Source organism: Mya arenaria, chromosome 8 (assembly GCF_026914265.1).
Source record: "Mya arenaria isolate MELC-2E11 chromosome 8, ASM2691426v1".
Taxonomy (NCBI): Eukaryota; Metazoa; Mollusca; class Bivalvia; order Myida; family Myidae; genus Mya; species Mya arenaria.
The window spans coordinates 23,229,887-23,251,736 of record NC_069129.1 but is presented as its reverse complement, the minus strand read 5'-3'; the positions used below and the strand labels follow the sequence as shown (position 1 = coordinate 23,251,736).

General features: G+C 34.2%; 1 protein-coding gene across 3 annotated transcripts; it reads left to right on the top strand.

The window, feature by feature from the left end:
- On the top strand, window positions 1–13,866 carry LOC128243393 (transmembrane protein 241-like). Of its 3 annotated transcripts, none has more exons than XM_052961149.1 (14): window positions 1–144; window positions 1,809–1,953; window positions 2,842–2,888; window positions 4,743–4,826; window positions 5,204–5,285; window positions 6,903–6,980; window positions 7,435–7,561; window positions 10,232–10,280; window positions 10,412–10,447; window positions 10,630–10,664; window positions 11,502–11,571; window positions 11,849–11,945; window positions 13,176–13,240; window positions 13,489–13,866. In XM_052961149.1, the coding sequence occupies exons 2-14, from the start codon at window positions 1,885–1,887 to the stop codon at window positions 13,625–13,627; spliced, it is 978 nt and encodes a 325-aa protein (XP_052817109.1). In that variant the 5' UTR covers window positions 1–144; window positions 1,809–1,884; the 3' UTR covers window positions 13,628–13,866. The 3 variants fall into 3 exon arrangements, with proteins under 3 accessions (XP_052817109.1, XP_052817111.1, XP_052817110.1); XM_052961151.1 differs by lacking the exon at window positions 1–144 and adding an exon at window positions 158–245; XM_052961150.1 differs by lacking the exon at window positions 1–144 and adding an exon at window positions 274–531.
- Window positions 13,867–21,850: the final 7,984 nt, after the last annotated feature.

The following is a 21,850-nucleotide window of genomic DNA, read 5'->3' as shown; positions in this document are numbered from 1 at the left end:
TTATGATTGCTTCGTATAAAATTACTATTTTCTACAAACATTATGTATATTTTAACGTATTTGTTGCTGCTTAATACTGGGTGTATTATTCGATACCAGGTAGTTCGTACTCAAAACAGTTCGTACCAATGTTGACGTCATAAGGTTGGTTGTTATTAAAATAATTATAATTTGTTAAGGAATACGACTGCCTCAAATAGAATCACAGTTTCGAAGTGAACGTTGACATATGGTTTATTTATATAGTAAGAGCAAATAAGTATGTCAAAGAAGTGTCCGAGGTTATAAATCTATAAACAAAGTTAAAATTCGGATACAATTTCGGATGTTGTAGATTTTATTTTTAGTAGATTTTGATTCTGTATTTTACATTGACCATCTTGCCTAACATTTCTGAAAAAAATATCTATTTCAGAAATTAAAATAAAAAATAAAGAATTTTAATTTCGGTTTGAATATTTGTTGATTTTATTTGCAATACAATTTCAGATCATAAAGCCCAGGTAGGGTGGGCATTATCTGATTATAAGGGTAAGGGAGACTCATAAACTTTGACTGGATTGAAGTCATTGTTCAGCATTTCAACCACAGGCCAAACATTAATTATGTAAAAATGTGTACCAGAAGCTAAGTTGCATAGTCATTTTAAAATGCCGTCCAGGCTTTTATTTTAACGATGTTCATCTGACGGGACATGGGATTCTAGTCTTGGCATTGCCAGCCAAATTCCCCACGTCAAGGCAAGGTGTTAACCCTGATGTCTGTGCGACGTGGATTTACAATGTCTGTGCGACGTGGATTTACGATGTCGTCTGGACGTGGGACACTCATTGGGCGCCTGCCTAAATCAATTTTCATCAGACATATGTATGGTTTCCACAAGATTGAATCACACGTCTTACATACCTGTAATATCTAGGTTAAAAATGCCAAATACATTTGGTTTTCCATATAAACCTATAGGAAATTGTTTGTATGGTGACACCTGCATTTTATTTTGGCACATATTCAAACTTTGGGCTGAATATAACATTTATGGAAATTGATGTAGTAAAAATTGGTTGTAATTACGAAGTCTGATTTCGAGTTAAACCACTTAGAATTTTGTACTCATATTGTAGTCTGAAGTTGAGGCGACATGGAATGTTTGCTGGGAGATATAATCAAAGTATAATTCAATGTTCATCTATGGCTCTCAAAATAATTTATCAACAAAAATCTATTTACTTTTTGAATTAGAGTGATGTGTGTCATTGTTCAGGCAGACCGGTGAGAGGGCAGTGTCAATTTCACTTATGCTATTGAATCATTTTAGTTAGGTTTGACATATTGCGACCAAACTTGGTGTATACATAGGAATAGTTTATATAGACCTTATATGAGGTTGCGTTTGGGGCCCCTTGGGTCAAGGTCACTGTTACTTAAAATAGAAAAACCCCAGTTTAAACTCAAAATCCCGCAACGACGGCTGAAGTTCTCTGTCAATCATTGAAAACCTGGTTTCGTCACAGCGCGGCATTTATTGTTTACATTTTAATTTGAATTATTTATTGCTTTTGACAAGCATCACATCATTATGTATTCATTTCTAAAACAAAGCAGTGTATAGTCGAGCACACTGTCCTGTTCATTTGTAGGCAAAATTGGATCTCATTATGACATATTCTAGTGAAAAAAACAACACTTTTCCAAATTTGAAAGGCTCCCTCACCATTCCCAAATTGTTGGAAAAGTCACTGAAAATAAAACAAAGTCAAAGAGCTTGTGTTAATTCTTAAGTATATTCATTTATTCAATTATCCTTTCAGAAGACATTACTAAGCAATGGGCAAATGAATGGTGTACTAAACTTACCAAGTGTCTTGCTCAGGCTCTAGGCACAAAATGAAGCAACAGTACCAGCTTGCAGCAGTGTATTGCTTGCTGTTTATCGCAACACAGTTTGTTAACAAGGTAAGATCCGGTCTTTAAAGGACATTGAGGCCATCCTTTCAACTAGTGTACAACACATATCATTAAAGCTCACAAATATACCATTCTTACAATTATTTTTTTTGTCTTGAAGATTAAGAGCAATTTTTTGCATAAATTTCTGCAAACCAATGATATAAGATTGCTGTCAAAAAATCAGATCATAGATGTTCATATTTCTGTTTGAAAACTAATGTTTTATAGCTTAAACCTTTACTAACGATTTAAGAGAAATGCATAAAACATCTTTTTTGAACTTAAATATAAAAATCTGCGATCTTTTTTGTCAGCAGTATTATATAGCTGGTTTCCATGGATTTTTTCCAAAATTGGCTTCTTCCAAGACAAACAATAAAAAAGTTGTCAAAATGTTAAATCTGTGAGATTGCAGATTTAAGATCAACATTTTCAGTAAAATATGGATGTCATAAACAGTTTAACTGGAAAATTTCACACTAGTAATAATGGTATGAATATTAATAAAATAAACCACACAAACACGTAAAGTTTATTATCTTAATCGTTTCGGCGTAACGCCTTCATCAGTGGATATAAACAAACAATAAAGGTAACAATTTCAAAAAAGGTAGATTTAGTAAACATACAATAATTATGTGCATGATAAGAAAGGTCCCAGTGTTTGCAATTGTAGCTCAAATAATGTTTATCTTTCTGGTGCACCATACTGTATACAATGAGATTTTATTTTCTGAATTCAGCTTGTTATTTAAAAATCATGTATTATAAGTTGACATAACATCATTTTTATGTACGGATACATTTAAAATGAATATGTTCAATCAAGTTTTGTTATGTACATGTTGTTTCAATATAAATAATTGAAAATTGGAACAATATTCCTTTTTTCAGTATGTGTTGACTGTACTTGGGTTCCAGTTTCCAACAATATTTCAAGGGTAAGAATTAAGGCTTAATCTAACCAGACTTGTTCACCTTTACAGAAAATATTCAAACTGAAATGGGCTATGAAAATGAAAAAGTAAAAAAAAGGTGATGGTTAATCTGTCTGCAATGCTTTCAATGGTATAATACCATTCCAGCAAGCAAGTTTAGCCTCATATTAAAAGAGCAAAAGTTTCCTCAAAGCAGCAGATTTTGAATACTGCAGATTTTTAATGACAAAATGTGTTGCAATAAATTGCATAATCTGTATGCATCATGAACTTTTTAAAGGTACATAAGCAGCTATTTTGATGTAATCAAATTAAAAAAAATTAAAGGCACATTTAGGCTAAGCAGCAATTTTGATGTAATTAAATACAACTTTTCTGCATATTTTTTAAAAACAAATCATAATCAAATGTTATTAGACATCAAATCAAATTGACATAATATTATGTGATGATAAAAAAGAAAAATAAGGAAAAAAATGCAAACAAAAAAAATCACCAAAAATGCATGATTCATACCCTTAAAGTAACTCGCTCATGGTTTGTAAAATGTACTTTTTTAAAAATAAAATTACAAAATAAAGTATGGCAAATCATAACCATAAACAAAAATACCAAAGTTGGAAGCCTTCAGCAAATGTTGATATTTGCTCAAATATGACGTCTTTGAAGACCACAATTTTCATTAGCATTAATAATGCGTTTGAAAATTAATTCAACTGTGGTGTTGCGTGATTGGTTGATTGACATTATCATGTGATGTAATCAATGTATCCCTAACAGGTCAACATATCCACCACATTGTTAAAGTCCCGGTGGCCGTGTGGACTAGCTGGCTGTTTTCTATTTTTTTCTTGACTCTGCCGGGTTTGAACACCTCTAAAACCAAAATATTTTTAGTGCTATAACTGTATTTTTTTTGTGCAATTTCAATATCATAGAGTAAAATAATGTTAAAGTGTTTTCAGATGCATTACCGGGAAAACTAATTTTTGGTCCAAACACATGAGCCAGTCACTTTAAACTCTAGGTCTGCAGTCGGGAAACATGTCCATTATCCATTAAATCACTGTGGACAGATAGAAATAGCGAGTTTTATATAAATAATAAATTGTAGCATAATTTGTCAACATATATTTTAACTGTTGATTGATATTGTTTAGGCAAAATTTGGTTTGGTTAGGGTTACATCCTTTTTAAAAATAGGTAGGGTAAGTAGGCTTTTTTAATAATTTTTTTATGAGGCTTTATGTCAAAACGTTATTGTCATCTTTGAGGAATGACGTTGAAGAAATCTTCTGTGTAACTCTAAAAAGGTTTTAAACTACATACAGTCGAAACCCGTTTGCTCGATTTCCGTGAGACCAGCCAAAATACTTTGAGCCTTGCAAATATCGAGCCAAGTTGTAATGTTTACATAGATTAAATAAATCAGTCCTTTACATCAAATTCAAGCCAACGAGGAAATCAAGCCATGTGATATAGAGCCAACGTGTTTTGACTGTATTAAAAGGCACACTTTAAAAAAACAAAAAAATAAAGGACTATGAAGCAGTAGGGTCAGCACTTTTTTCAGAAGTAGGGTCGGGTAACCTGAACCAAAAATATTATTTAGGCCTTAGGTTTGTCTGAAAACACTTTATGAAGCTATCATTTTAGTTGACATCTTTTCTATGAGGGAGTAGGGTAATGATATATTTCAAGAGGCCTTATCCAATTTGTTATTTAGCTATGTATGCATAGATGATATTAACAAATGTTCTGACCTAAACAGATAGAACAACTTATACTGTTAAATCCAATTTTAGTCACATTTACTTTTCTACATCTAACCTACTACATTGCTGTTTGTTGTTCCAGATGGCAGACTCTTGTTGGTTTTTTAATGCTTAGTTTGCTTGTGACAGCGAGGCATGTGCCACCACTTATGGAGAACATCACAAGGTATATTAGACACTTTTAAGAGAATTAAAAACAAGAGGAAGACACACATAACATCACTTTGCCCCAACCTTATTGTTTGCAGCTGATAAGCCAATGTCAAAATACACATACATTTTCCTATTGTGGAAAATTATACCGAGTTGATACAAATTTTGGAATATTTATTTTTTACAATAAATGTACATTTTCCTATTGTGGAAAATTATACCGAGTTGATACGAATTTGTGAATATTTATTTTTTACAATAAATGTTTGTATTATAAAAACTCTTTAAAAACTTAATTGGTTTATTTTCTTGAAACTGATGTTTTAAACAGGTTCAGATAAACTGATATTACATCATGAAAATGTATTGTTTAAAAATGAATGATTTCAGATATGATGTAGCCAACTGGTTGCCTGGGATGCTTCTATTTGTTGGATCAATATACTCAGGGTCCAAGGCACTTGCAAAACTGGTACTGTGAGCTTGAACTTATAAAGTTAAAAACTGTTGGGCATAAACAATTTTATATTTGTATCCAGCTGGCATTTATAGTAAAATCCGTTTGTGATGAATACTTATAAATTTGGCCAGATACAGAGTAGAACAAACCCTAATAAGATGGCCAGATACAGAGTAGAACAAACCCTTATTAGATGGCCACATACAGAGTAGGACAAACCCTTATCAGATGGCCAGATACAGAGTAGAACAAGCAGCTAGCAGATGGCCAGATACAGAGTAGAACAGACCCTTAAGCTTATCAGATGGCCAGATACAAAGTAGAACAATCACTTAGCAGATGGCCAGATACAGAGTAGAACAAGCACTAAGCAGATGGCCAGATACAGAGTAGAACAAACCCTTATCAGATGGCCAGATACTGAGTAGAACAAGCACTTAGCAGATGGCCAGATACAGAGTAGAACAAACCCTTATCAGATGGCCAGATACAGAGTAGAACAAGCACTTATCAGATGGCCAGATACAGAGTAGAACAAACCCTTATCAGGTGGCCAGATACAGAGTAGAACAAACCCTTATCAGATGGCCAGATACAGAGTAGAACAAACCCTTATCAGATGGCCAGATATAGAGTAGAACAAACCCTTATCAGATGGCCAGATACAGAGTAGAACAAACCCTTATCAGATGGCCAGATACAGAGTAGAACAAACCCTTATCAGATGGCCAGATACAGAGTAGAACAAACCCTTATCAGATGGCCAGGTACAGAGTAGAACAAACCCTTATCAGATGGCCAGATACAGAGTAGAACAAGCATTTAGCAGATGGCCAGATACAGAGTAGGAAAAACACTTAATAGATGGCCAGATACTGTTTGGGACAAATTCTTAATAGATGGCCAGATACTGTGTAGGACAACTTCTTTATAGATGGTCAGATACTGTGTAGGACAAATTCTTAATAGATGGTCAGATACTGTGTAGGACAAATTCTTAATAGATGGCCAGATACTGTGTAGGACAAATTCTTAATAGATGGCCAGATACTGTGTAGGACAAATTCTTAATAGATGGCCAGATGCAGAGTAAACCAATACCTTAATACATGGCGTGATACAGAGTAGGAAAAAACATTCAGTGAATGGCCAGATACTGAATAGAACAAATTCACATCTAGATTCAGAGTAGAATGAACACTAAATAGTCAGCTGGATCCAGTTTATAACACATCCCTTGCTATCATGTACATCAATACAATAATAGGATATACTAGTTGAATACATGTCTTAAAATAGTTAGAACAATCTCCTATGAGTAAAATTTACTTCACTTTAAAGTTGATGCTTAGCAAACAATTAAGGATTTTTTTTATTTAGAAAAGTATTTGTCAATAACCTTGCATATGGTTGGCATTGGGATTATGAAATGTAAATGTATTTGCGAATATGTAATGAAAAGGAAATGAGATAACCAATGGCAGGTATACCTGCTATAAATCATGTGATGGTTAATGTAACACTAATTTTAAATGCCAATACGTAAACAGATAGGAGTATATTTGCTTTACCAGCACTATCTATTCCATTGCGTGATGTGTTGAATCTTTTAACCATACTACTTTTCAGCCAATGCCCGTTTTTCTTTCCCTCCACAACTTGATAACTGTGATACTTTGCACTGGACAGCTCGCGCTTTACAGGCAGGTATGTGTTTGATTAATATGGATTTAAAGTTTGTTTGTGTTTCATGTTTGTTTTATGTGTCAAAGGTGCCATAGAAGGTGTTAATTTACTGAACAGAACAGTTATGTTTGGAATTGTATGAGGTCACTGTTACATTGAATTAAATACGATGTTCTTCATCATGGATGCGGGGGAGGTTTGAACAGGTGCAGGTGACAATGCTAAAGTAAGAAACTTGTCTCTGTTTTGACTACCTGCAGCCTAGTGTACAAAACTTGGATGTATATATAAGTTGTCCACATGTTATCATTGGCTGGTAATTTAAATGATTTTATTGGTTAAATAATTTTCGGATGCTTATTGACCAATTAATAAATATTTTGGTCAACTTCAACTTAACCAAAGACTTCACCAGTTCAGTACAATGGGCTGCAGCTTCGAACTAATTTCACACGGTGTTTTTTCCTATCCCTAGCTGACAAGTTTATACAGCTACGCGATGATGATGATTCTTGTGATTACGTCCATTCTCATTGGTGTTTCTGACCCGGATTTCAATACTGACGGATATTACTGGATGTGTGTACATGTCCTTACAACAGGTACGCTACTGTATATATGTATTTTGCACGAGGTTCCTGTTTACGCGTTTCTAACTCATCTCAGTACGAAGTTTCTTATGGGTAAGCTATTATGGTAGGTGTCTTGTCCGGAGTACGTTTCCCGTCGCAAGCAGTTGTTTTAAACGAATTTTCCTTCTTACAATTCCGCCTGGTCAAACTTCACCAAATGTCACACGAATTATCCTTGGTTGATACTCTTTCAATAGTTTCCATTGAGAGTTCTTGTCGCCATGGCCAGTTAAAAGAACATCTTAAAATATTCTCCAGAAACCAGAGCTTAGTTGTTTGACATGTTGCATTGTCTAGTGGTCCGCTACCAAGATCGTTCAATTCAGGAAGACTTATTGTCCAAAACGACGAGACATCGAGTTAAAATAGCATTGTCTAGACGTCCTTCACCAAGATTGGTCAAATCATGCCCTAGGGTCAAAGATAGCCTGCTCCTGGTTAATTATTTTTCATTGTCTTATAGTAATAAGGAATACATCCCCCAAAACAGCAATGCCAAGAGCCAAATTATTTGGCATGTAGCATTGTTCTATAGTCCTTACAATGTGTGTTCAAATTGTCCCTGATGTCATGATTGGCCCCGTCCCGGTGCCCTGAGCTGAGATATTCAGTTTGTAGCTTTGTCTAGTGGTCCTCTACAAACTTTCTTCTAAAGGCCTTACTTCCCTTGCAACACTTACGTTTCTTTTCAAACACCGACTTCGTTAGCAACCACAAATTCTCGTTTGCATCAGTCTTTGTTCGAAACAACTTCCTTAGCAGCAACTTGCTTCCGTAGCCACCAAATCTTCCTTTAACAAACATGGACCTTCTTAGCAACCATTAACTTTCTTTTTAACCACATTAATTATTATTAACGAACGACAACCTCGGCAATGGCCTGCTTGCCTAGTTAACGGCATTTTCTAAGCAATCATGTACATCCTTCGCTACCACTAACTAACAAAGCAAATACCTTTTAAATTAGATCCAATGACTTCCTTGGCAATTACTTGATCCCCTTAACAGCCATGTATCTCATTAGCAACCACCATCTTCTTTCTGTCTGCCATGGCAATAACTTGCTTCCTTAGTTTCCCTTACAACTGTGAACATCCTTGGCAACCACTAATTTCTTAGCAACCACATTTTCTTTGCAACCAATGATTTCCTTGACAATAGCTTGCTTTAGTAGTTTCTCCTGGTACTGATGTGAGCGATACAGGGCAATATTTGCTCTCTTATTTTTGTGTTAGCCAGTTTGCGTGGTTTAAAATTTGCTTAGCCATTTAATCAAAAATTTATAATTGTTTTGCTTGCACTGATCGATTTGCGATAAAGCACGAATATCAAACCCTTGCGAAATTATGTACGCTATTTAATTTATTCATTGACTGACCGCTTTATGATTTTATGTAGTTATTATCCCCCGCCAAATCGAAGGTTTCGGGAGGGGGATATTGTTTTGGCCGTCCGCCATTCCGTCCGTCTGCCCGTCCGGAACCATATATTGGTAGACATTGATCAGAAAATGTTCAGACTTGGTCAGAATGTTCCCCTTGATAAAATCGTAAGCACTTGTAAAAATGGGTCACATGAGGTCAAAAACTAGGTCACTAGGTCAAATCTTAGAAAAATCTTTGGAACAAACTAGAGGCATTATACAAATATTCATGAAACTTAAGAAACATATTTTCCTTGATGAACTCTTGGACGTATATTAAACTAGGTCACATATGATCGAAAATTAGGTCACTAGGTCAAATCTTAAAAAAAATCTTGAATGGAACCATATCATGGTAATGATTGGTCAGATTATGTTTAAACTTGGTCAGGATGTACCCCTTTATGAAATATGGACCGCTTGTAAATGTGGGTCACATGGGGTCAACAACTTGGTTACTAGCTCAAATCTTAGAAAAATCGTTGGAACACATCAGAGGCATTATGTATGGTCTAATATTCATTAAACATGTTTTCATTGATGAACTCTTTGATATGTTTAAAACTGGGTCACATGTGATAAAAAATAAGGTCACTAGAACAAATCTTACAAAAATCTTGCCCGAAACCATTTCATGGTAGTAATTGGTCGGATTTATGTTCATACATGTATGACTGAACACATGATAATAAATATATGTATTTTATGATGAATTACTTCCATCAACTTCCATTATAATCGATTTTGGTTATAATCAATAATCACCAAAATGAAGCTCATGTTCATGATTTTTTTATCCCCCGCCAAATCGAAGCTTTCGGGAGTGGGATATTGTTTGGGCGTTGTCCGTCCGTCCGTCATCCCGTCCGTCCGTCCACTATTTACTGTTATCACTTCAGACACATCTGAACTTTCTCTTTGAAATCATTCAAATTCATAGAAACTATTACATTTTCAATTCTTTATACAATACAATATACTTTTATTTCAAATAATTCTAAACAAACTCAAACTTATATCCAACGTTCATAACGGTCCATTTCTCTGCAGCCATATTACATGTTAATATAGGAATATTCCACCTACTTTTCATTTCCATTCCATGAACTTTGCCTAATCAGGCGGGGGATATCAATTCAACGAATTTGCTTGTTTAATCTGATATAACAACACCTACCTGGTTAGGCATATAGTCTTTGTTTTTAATTTTATTGCAGGAGGCCTTTCCATTTTTTCAAAGCTAGCAAGAAGCAGGTTGAAATTGAGGTATTCACTTAAAGAATTATGTGCATTTTTATTTTTTGTTTAATGAAATATATTTTTGTTCTGAATTGAAGTTTTTTTATTAACAGCTACAACTATTTCTGCATTAACGTTTTTAACATGTATTTTTTCAGTGCACACGAAAAGCTATATTGCAACTATTTGTACAGGTATGCAATTTACGCTGTTTTTTGGTGCTACGTACGGAGCATGCTTGCAATGTTTAAAGATAAGGAATTGATGTTAATATATTTTATTATCTTGATTGATTTGATTACTTCCAACTTATGAATTTGTACAATTATTATGACATATGTTGTTGTATGGTAAATATCAAGTGTGTTTTTTTCAGTGTGATTGTTTTAGCCCCATCAAGTTACTTTTTAGGTAAGCTTCAAGTGCATTTGTATTCATTTTGATATTTAAATTTTAATTTCGAAAAACGCATACGAGTCGATTTTAATTGTTTTTGAACTGAAAATGGTGGTGAGCTTTTGTTAGAACTTGGCCAATGTATACATTCAGGGCCTTTTCACCATCTTCAGCAAAGGCCAAATTTGGCTACTGAAAAAAGTACATATTTCACAATTTATATACACATGTTTCCCCTAAATTATCAACATTTTTTAATCATGGTATGTTTGTTTGTGCTGATGTCAATACAGTTGTGTTTTTTTTCTAACTGTATGTATTTTTTTCAATAATTTCAAGTAACTTTGAGCATTTCAGTAAATTTTCGAAATTTTAAGTGTTTACGCGTTAAAAGAAATCCCAAAATAAAAAGACCAAGGTTTTTCTCAACTTTTGCTGAAAAAGCCTTGACAATTGATAACTTAGCTATTACATTTTTTTTGCGTAATCAGCAACCGCAATATCCAACATTTTATATAACAAAAAAAATAAATAAATGCTGTAAGATTTATAGCACATGATTGTATGGTTACATATTGGAGAGTGATTTCTTTGTTTTTCTATAAAGTATAACCAGTAGACACAGCTCTTGCCGCGATATAAACAAGATGGGATTAATCACAATGATATTTCATTAATCGCATTCCGCGTATTGCATAGAAACCTGGGCAATATTCTAGATCCAACCCTCGTGATTGAAATTAAACACAACTTGCGCTTCACGCTCGTTGTGTATATTTTGAGTAATTTCTGCAGTAATTATTGTTAATCTGTATTGGATTTTTTTTTTATTTAAGATGAATTTTTTTTCAGGTGATGCTATTAAGGCAGGGGCTTATCCATATCTATTTTATTCCAAATTTTACATGGGATGTATTATGAGGTTTGTTTATGTTTAGCCTTTTTTATTGTTAATGGTAAAATATTAGATTATAAGTTAATAAGCATCAACATCTAGCTTGTGTTTAAGCCGTCATAAAATGTGTAAAATCTTCTTTAAAACATGATCTGAATAATATTCATTATTTTTGCTGCACAAGCAAAATTATGAATTTGAATTATTATACAAATGAAAGCATAAATTAGCATTTTTAATAGCTTTTATCAAGAAATAATAAAATAAAACAAAATATTTATTGTATTATAATTATTTGTTTCAGTGGCATTTTTGGTGTATTTTTAAGCCTTAACAATATCAAACTGATGGAGTTTAAACTTGATAAGGCAGATCTATCAAAAATAGCGGGTATAGCGAAGGTAAGGTCCTATATCGTTACTGTCCTTTCCTATTTTAACGCTTCTGACATAAATGACATATGATAGAACAAGATTTCATAAAGACGAGCGTTCTGTCGAAATAGTAGGACTACTATAGAAAATATGGGTTCAGAACGGGTCAACTTAAGGTTATGCATACATGTGGTCAACTGCTCAAAAAAGCTATGTTTTCTACCCAATATTCATGACAAGTCACATGTATCGATATGTTTCTCCTAATTTTAAGGTAACATTGATTTTATAGTAATATACGATAAAAATATTGGGCAGTTGATAAAATAATATTTTGTTATCACTCCGAAAGCAAACTATTTTCCTCAATTATCTAACACCTTGTTGGGATGTAGGTCTGTATGAACTATTTACCTATAGTTATGTTTTGGTATATTGGGTAAATATGAGATCACGAGGTCAAATGCTTTTAAATCCTTGTTAACACTCTTGATATCGCCTTTCTACCCAATCGCCATAAAATTTGGCCAGAATGTTTTTCTCTTTGTGATAAAGTTCCAGATCGATAAAGACTATATCCGTTTGAAATGTTACTAAAAAAAATTATTTTTACTCTGATCACACTCGAGTGGCCTATTTCTTAACATTATGTTATGACATGTTGTAAGAAAATGTGTTTCTTTGAAGTCTATGTCAAATACGATTATTGGTCATGCAGAGTTAAAATGAAGATCACCAGTATCAACTGTTAAAAATAACATTTCAGTGTAATATTTGCCTCGTTAAAATTTAAATCAAGAGGACTCTTGTCTATTCCATCCAATTCCAGGGCAATTTTCCATGTCACACTATTGTTCTTGTTGATATCTAATTTGAAAGCATTAGACGGTATTCTCCAAATGTGTATCGGTACCCGTATAATAAGATTTTCTATTTCTATTTCAACATGAGAGCTTGTTATGAATTTGTCAAGATATTGGCCAAGCTTTGGTGTCTTTGTTGTCGGCGTAATTTTGCAAACTTGGTGATTTTGGCCACAACTCGAGATCTTCAAATAAAACGTGGCACACATGTTTGCATATGTATATCAAGACCCCTTACTCTTGCTTTGCTAATTGTCCAGTTGTTCCCCTTGTTCGACTGAAAACAATAGACGAGCGATGACGTTCGTTCCGTGGTCCTCTTGTCAAACAAACATATAAAAATGGGTATATGTGAGTTAAAATTAATACTATATGTATTGTTGATGTTTTTCAGTTGCTGACATCAGTCTGTTCTCTTTTATTTTTTGACATGACACTCACCGCCAACAACGTATTATGGTAAGAGAGGGCGACTATTTAGCGTCCAATAATATGATTAACTTTAGTAGGGAAAGATGTGTTGTTGTTTTTTATAAAAGAAGAAGTGATAAACGATTTAAAAGCACAATTTCGCGTATGAAAGAAAGTTAATTATGTTGTCTTGAAAAAGCTCAAACTACACTTGTTATTGGTGAAAGCTGTTGTGTTTCCTTTCACACAACACTTGCTACGCTATATACCTGATGAGATACCGTTGGTTTTTGAAGGCTGAGCATCAACCACCTGGCGGCCATTGTGTGTGAAGACTCCTCCAACGTTGAAGAATCTCCTACGGTGCCTACTGACGGACAACTCGTTCAACAGAACTCTAATACGCGGGAATATATCAGGATTAATGTTACTTGATCATTTATTGATACATTTAGTTGTGTTTTGTGTTAAGAATGATAGGTTTCGTTTGAAACAAAGAAATTTTAAAAAACTGAACAGTTTTTAGTACATTTAATTTTTAGATGATGTTTTTAAAGATATTAGCTGTACATATAAATATTTAAGCTCATCTACACAATTATGTTACCGGTGTCATAATGAATCAAGTATTTCTCATTGTCCGTGTTATTAAAGAAATTAAAATTAAAACTGAATTTCAGTTGTTATTAGTTTGCCCAGACATGTGTTGACACCGGGCGATTTGACACAAATATATACCTAAATATATCGTTATACGCGCATTCGAACATGTAGTATTTATTCGGTTTATATCGTCCATAATAAACGAATCGGAATTGAATCAATATTTTAGGCTTTCACGATTGCCTTGTTTGGAGAAATTTCTAGTATGATTTTTTTTATGAAAAAGTTGCCGCACAAGATGTACATTTAAGCGTAATTTCATTGTTTGAAAAATGTCTGGATTGCCTTTAGCACTTCCTTTATAACGACACAATGTAATTTGAAAACACATAGTGTCCGATTTAAATATTTTCTACAGGACACAATTTGTGTAAATTTATTTCATTGCCAGCATTTCCTTTTAGCCTTATCAGCAGTATTGTCATGCAGAAGACTGTTTTGTCAGAATATAAACCGCTGACAATCCCTATAAGCTGTAAAACAGTTTAGCACGATCATACTTTGCCTCTTATTTACTTTCTCGACACCTTGCTTTGTGCGTTTCGCATATAACTGTGCGTTCCTTGAAGACCCCTACTTTTCTCTGCTTTTTTTACAACTAAATACCATATTATGGACATCTTCTACAGACCTGAATGTGTGCACGCGATCGTCATGGCCCGCTTCTTTGTCATATAAGCCTTGGCAAAACCGTGCCACGACATTCTGACTGAACTATTTTTGGGGCAAATTATTAAATGTTCTTGTGGCCGGGTAAAACTGTCAGCTTAGTAGTCCATTTTTGCATTGGGCTTTTGTGTTGCTGCTTGAAATATAGAAAGTCTCCGATTAATATTTTACACCAAAGACCTTTTTGAGTCGGTGCATCAAGCCCCTGAACGACATGTTCAGTAATTGTCCATCAAACTCGAGCATAGACAACTACGACGATCGTCTTTGGTCCCTCCATATGAATCCTTCTACCTTTCGAATTTTGTCTTAAATGCTGTCCGATTCCTCCTACATTGATTTGTAAATCTTAAACACTGACAATAGACTTTCCTTTGCCTAGGCTTTTGCTTTGCATGTAAATGATAATGTTCGTTTTCAGTTTTTCCCTTTTCATGTTGATTTTGTTTGTTTTATCTTCATAAACCTCCTCCTCCTCTCCTCGTTTATATTTGTGGTTTAATATGGTGGTTATTTCTTTCAAATGATATTTGACAACAATATATTGGAAATTTATTTAAAACAATAAAGAATAACATACTTAATGGTACAGGATACATCTGAGTTAATTTTAGTAGCATCTAAGTTAACGTTTAGTTAAAAATTGAAACACACACAATGAATTCATGTTAAAATATAATTGAATGGTGAAACAACATCAACATCAGCAACCAACAACGCCTACAGCAAACAACAACAACAACAACAACAAAATAATAATTTGTAAAACAACTAATGAAAATAAACAATGATTTGATAAAATGTAGTGTATAGTGTGACCTTTTTCTGTAACACATAAATTGTTTCAAGTCAGTTAATTGTTTTCAGTCAGTTATTTCATTTATAATAAAAACAAAACAAGGTGCAGTGATTTTTGAAATACTGAAATTATCTGTGGTTTTTCACAGAAATATCTAAGCAAAGTAGCGTAAAACAGCAGGAATTATAAATATATCAGTTTCAGAAATTAAACCCTATACTATCGAGCCAACTACATATAGCATTCACGTAGCATGCAACAACGGGCTATCAAAATTGGAATTCCTGCAAAATCATTAAGTGACACGACTGTCAATTCAGGGGTCGCAAACTCGATCCCCTACATCCGCACTCACAAAGTGGTTAAAGTGTGGTCTCGAGTGACAGAGCTGTACAAAGAATCGGATTACCTCTTACCAGGGTTACAACTCGTCTGTGCTTTATGGTTAACAACCTAACAAGGCTAATTCTATCACTGAGTCCGACGCAAAAAGATCAATTTCCTGTTGGCGTCGTAAAATAAGCGTACACCCTCATATAGCGCCAACAGTAAGATCACAGACTACAAGCTCGAAGGTATGGAGTTCGAATGAAGCTGCCGACACTTTATGCCCCCGCTTTTAGTTGCCCTTTTCCTTCCGTGCGCCCTTCCGTGATTGCGTACGTAATTTTTATGCGATTGTGTGTCATTCCAAACTCCAAAACTATTTAACATAAAGCCTTGGAAAAATGTTGTTGAGAAGATGAAGTTGTTCATCTGGGGAGAGTCATGGCCCATCAATTTCCAAACATTGGCATTATCGAACTTGTGTAATTCAAAATTCCATAACTGCATGACCTAGAGTCACGAAACCTTAATATTTTGTTGTGAACCTCTGATTTGATTGCAGTTGTACATAGTTAGAAGAGAGTTATGGCCCATCAATTACAAAAACTTGTCATTTTCGAATTGTAAACATTTTCTGTGTCACGTGAGACAAGTGGGGACATCCGTGTCCAATGGACACAATTCCTATTGTACCTTATTTACAGGGCAAACTATAACCTTTAAAAATGACATGCAACGGTGATATACATGGTTAATTAATGCATCGCTTTAAGGATTCATATTGTGTAAGTAAGAACATGACAGAACAGAAGATGTCGCACGCCTGCATACAATGAAATCCCAACAATATAAACAGATAAATATAACAAAGCCAAACAAGATGTCGACCAAATACAATATTAAAATATAAAACAAGTGTACGTGCAACAGGGCTACAAAGACTGTTAATACAAAAATGCACACATTGGATTACACATATAATTAAATACAATTTCGTTTTCTTAAAACGATAAGATTGTTACATCAAGATCTTTTCATCGTTTGATAGATTGTATCTTGACAATACAGTGATGCTGTGGTGTTTGTCAATCAGCTAATTTTGCAAAGTGACTTGTACGCCCCAGTGCCTCCAAGGTCTCTCCAGCCGAAGGTAGACCTTCCGTCGATCACCATATAATTCTGCCCCAAGCCATCCGGTTGTCCGGGCAAGAAGTAATAGAAATCAAACGATTCCCCGTCATCCCACTCCCACACACCTTCGTACTGGGCGTCACTCCCACCAATCCAGACGTATTGATTGACACCCTCATTCGTCAAGAGATCGATAACGAATTGGTTCTCGTTTTCGTCAGAGATGGATGCAAGTTTGGCACCCATGCTTTCGCAATTGATACGTGCGTTAGCCATTGACATTGGCGTTACTACTAGAAGGAAACAGGCTGATCCTGTAGACACCCAGCCGGCTGCGGTGTTACATGTAATGTTGGCAATGGCTGGTGGAAATGGTTCCTGCAAGGAGATAACACTGATATTTTCACAGTTTTGAATATTAAGTATGGTTTGTATGAACAAATCTTACATACAAATTAGATCAAAACGGAATAGAACAAAACAGAACACTTACATACACTTAACTTATATTAGTGATTTGATACTAGGGATATTTAACACATAACAGCATAACAGACATTTGTATTTTAACCGGGATGTCGCAACCCAGGGTAGGACAATTCACAACGCATCGTTGGGTACTTTAATAATATTTAATTGTTCTTTAAATTAAAGACATCGATACATACAAATAACGGTGACCAAATGAACTTGAAATAAACGCGCCTTATTACGTAAGTAAACATTTTTGCCCGTTTTTTTCTGTCGCATATTTCGATCCGCCCATTCATACAAGACATATATAGAACAGTTTCAACACTCAGTTAAGTAGACAATGAAATCGAATGAATGTCCGAGCATTTGTTTCAGTTTGTACTTAATTTGTACCAAAGCACTTTTCGAGCATTCAGCTTCAAGAAAATGTTTAGTACATAGAAATACTATTTCACTAATACACGGTTATGTTTATTCCCATTGTTTTCATGTCAACAAATAAGATCCTTTCTTAATATCAAGTTATTAATTTTGACGTAATTTCCTGTTTCATAAAAAAGTACTCAGTTTTTATCACATTCGGAGCTCCTCGGCCATTTTTTTTTCAAAATCAACCTCGGATGTATGCCGGTTCATCGGTTGAAGTAGTTCGTAATTTTTTGAATAATATCATTAATTAAATGTAGTGTTTAAGAGTTGTATTTATTGATCTCAGTGTAAATTGATTGCCAATGAAGTGTTTTATTGCACACATAATTAAGATTCCCAAGAGTTAAGTGATAAAGTTTAACTGCTAAATAAGATTACTACACGATCTATTTGCAGCGGACTTAAACGTACCACTTTTTGAGTATGTAAACCGTCCAAATACATCCGAGGTTGTTTTCGATAAAATGGCCGAGGAGTTCCGAATGTTTTTATCAAAGGGAACTACATTTGATTTTCACGTCTTAGTCAGTAGTGAAAATATCAAATTGATAGCTTCACTGTCCAAACGCCATATTGACGGAAAAGGTAAAAGACCTCTTGATGCCAATCTTTGGCAAGTGCTTTTAAGATATGTATTAACAATTTAAAAAAAACACACAATGCAATCGATTATTTGTTTGAAAGTCTTATGGTTATAATGCATATTTTGGAAGTATGGAAACTTTTTTGGACTATTCGACTTTTCTGTAAAAAAACAATTTGCACCCATACATTTGCGTTTGTTCACAATACAACTTTAATGGTATTTAGTTGTAATTAGGAAGTCCAATTATCGCTACAATAATTGCTTTATTTAACACAAGCAGACCAGGGATATTTTATCATACTACCACACAAATGCAAATCAATAAAACCGCTTAAAGCAGATTTAAAAAGCAAAGTAAATGTATTTTCCATACATATTTCTTTTATCTCGATTGTAAAGAAACCTAATAAAATCACCCTGGAGACCATTTCCTTGAAAGAAACAATTATTGATGTCTATTTTGAATGTTGATGAGAAAGATCCCCCCAGTGGGAATCGAACCAACGGCTTCTTGAGTGAGAGGCGGGCACCTTTACAACTATGCAACTCTGTACATTACCAGCATTACAATTAAACACTTAGGTCTTAGCATATTTCTAATGTGATCAAAGTATTTATTCTGACGTTAACATGTTAAGTATACCATGTACACATCCCAGATGGCGTCACTTGGTGGCCATTGTATCTGGCTTCCTTCAAAATTCATCAGCTGGCAACTTTGGTTTCCTTTGTTGAATCGCACAGCATCACAAGATCCAGAATGGCTTGAACAAATTCGCAAACAGTCCATAATTGACCTTCTCTGTTTATCTTCTAACAAAGATCCTGTGATTGCTTCGTTAGATTTTATGAAATAAGTTTGAAAGAACTCGCAGCTTGCAAAACAAAGTAAGCAAGCCCAAACGATAACAATATTGTTCAACACCATGCTTGGTTGAAGGGTTTGCTCCTTATCGTCCTAATTTCGCGAACTAACTAGTTGCATATACAAAAAAAGGTTGTCATCTTATGTTAGCAAGGTATTGGATAATAGCATGACGCTCTCTTAAAGCAAAGAAAAACCTGGCAAGTTAAATATTTGCTTGATAAACGTTTGTTATAATGATGATATTCGTTGGAGTCATTTATAATTAATATAGCTAATAGACGTGTGGTATTAAATAAATAAAAAACTTATTTTAAGGTACTCAAGGCAAGCTAGTGACAAAAGCTTTGAGTACACACCAACACATGTGTCAGACATGCCAAATATATGAGTTTTTGCACGACACTCACAACGATGACGATAGCAGGGACCCGGTAAATATTTATCTCTACTAAAAAATGAGTCACTAGCTGCCGAGAAAAGCATTACTAAAATGCTCGGTAAGAATTGTGGAACCGTCGGTCTATTTTACGAACGTTAGGATCGGACAATATATGGCATAAGAAATTAAAGAATAAACTCCACTCCACATCTGAGTAATTTCAAAGGATTGTTTTTCATTAAATTAAAACACCACGTCATAAAAATAAGAGTTTTATGCCCGTCACATGAATTATCAGTAACCAAAAAGCAATAATATACTATAAGGGAACAGTTAACAAGTTTGTTTAACGTTTGATTACAGGGGGCAGGTTTGTCGATGCCGCGAGTCTGCACGCCAGAGGGACACCGTAATATATTTGAATATATTCAATCCAATATTCACATTTAGAACTAAGGTGGAATATTGCATTAAAGCTTCTATAAGATTGTTACAAATATGTTCGTTAATTTTATACTAAAAATATAATGTTTTTAAAACCCCACTGTTACTTTAAGATTCTTGCATTACTTCGTACATTGTATACTGATAAATCAGTGATGCATTGCTGTTTGTCAATCAGCCACATTTGCAAAATGACATATACAATCCAGTGGCCTCAAGTTATCGCAACCCAAAATTTTGGTAGTGAGAAGAGTAGTAATTGTTGTAATAACAACCTCGTCTATGACATTGTAGGTCTATGTTCACCCATCTGGCTGACCTGGCAGGTAAAGATAAAAATTAAACACCTCCTTATCATTACAAGCCCTTGTCGGTAGCATCAAAGTTTCGTGTCGTCGCATATGTTCTTTATTTGATAACGTTGATACTTGACTTAATTTTATTAATATCTACCATATAATTGCCGATTATAAAGTCCGTTTACCGAAAGTTGCAATGACACAACTCCACAATTGGATAGCAATGAACAGAATATACATATTTGGTCAAATTATATCGTGTGATGCCGACAGGTTTAGACCTCATTTGTAAATTAAATGTGTCGCAAGGATACCAATTTATGGAAACCAAAACCCATTGAACTATGATTTACATCAACCATTGTGCATGCATATAAAAAAAAAATTCTTATTTTTCCGTAGACTATCGTTTAATTTAAAAACATACACGAAATTGTCACTTGAAAAACAATTTTATATCTTAAATCTAATTTTCAGAAAGCATCCCTTTCCAGGCATTGCAGTTTTACTTCTAATTCTTTACTTAAATATAAGTGGGTTTTTAATTTGTCCAAACATAGTTTGTTTATTTTCCAGACACCGTCAATAGGTAGCCTTTTTTCTTATAGTCTCCGCTGAGAGATATCGGCTGACAATTTTTGTTCGCTTTGTTAATTATCGCATGTCCAATTGTGGTTGAAACACAATCTGAAACAGTCCAGCGTGGACCTTTTTCTGCTGATCATAATCAAATAATAAGACATATATCCCAATTTTTGAGAAAAAAGTTAAAAAATAAGTTGTATGGACTTGCCAATTGATATAAACGACGTTTTCTTTGACGATATCTGCTATCAATTTTGTTTTCATTGTAAAGAGAATATGGCACTTTCTTGTTTTTGTATTCCTACCGGGAAGATTGGTGTTGAAATTGGAACCCGACGTTGTACTTATAAAAATTTGGTATGGTCTAATCTAGATTATGATAAAACAATTATGTTTGCTATTCAGCATTTTGTTTCAATACTTTGACACGTGCTGGTAATTATTCATCGATAAATATAAAAATGGGTTGCACGAATAAGTGAAAGCTATATTTGAATGACGTCCTCACATGCAGCCTAAACAATTATCTCTCTTTCTTTTTAAATTCAAGAGAATACAATGTTTAAATTGAATTATATTGACTTATTTGCTAACAAATACTCTTTACACTACGAATAGATGTCTTCAAATAATGTCATTTGTTGATAATGAGCTGTATTTGCGCTGTAATAAATCTTTTATAACTCATTTAACTGCATACAATGCCCATAATTTCAGAAGTATTTCGATTTGATTATACTCCATGGACGGTTTCTTTACTAGTTTGTTGGTCTGAAAACATCGACAATTTTCTTTTCACAAACCTCTGGTTGGTCTTGAACAGCTGGTAAAATTCTTTTTGTAATCATCGACCGTTCTATTTCTGCAAACCTCGGATTGGTATTATTCATGTCATTTGTTTGCTTAATTGAGAATTGAATCATATACAAGACCGTGTTTTTGTCGGTTTTGCTTTGCTGTCACCAAACAGGCATCTTTGCCGGTTTCTGCTCTTGCTCGTGCCTA

Bases quoted from the DNA above. Each gene is read 5' to 3' on its own strand.
- LOC128243393 (XM_052961149.1), top strand. From the start codon at position 1,885: ATGAAGCAACAGTACCAGCTTGCAGCAGTGTATTGCTTGCTGTTTATC. The intron at 10,281-10,411 runs GTATTCACTTAA...GTATTTTTTCAG, and splicing joins AGAAGCAGGTTGAAATTGAG to TGCACACGAAAAGCTATATT. The intron at 11,946-13,175 runs GTAAGGTCCTAT...GATGTTTTTCAG, and splicing joins AAATAGCGGGTATAGCGAAG to TTGCTGACATCAGTCTGTTC.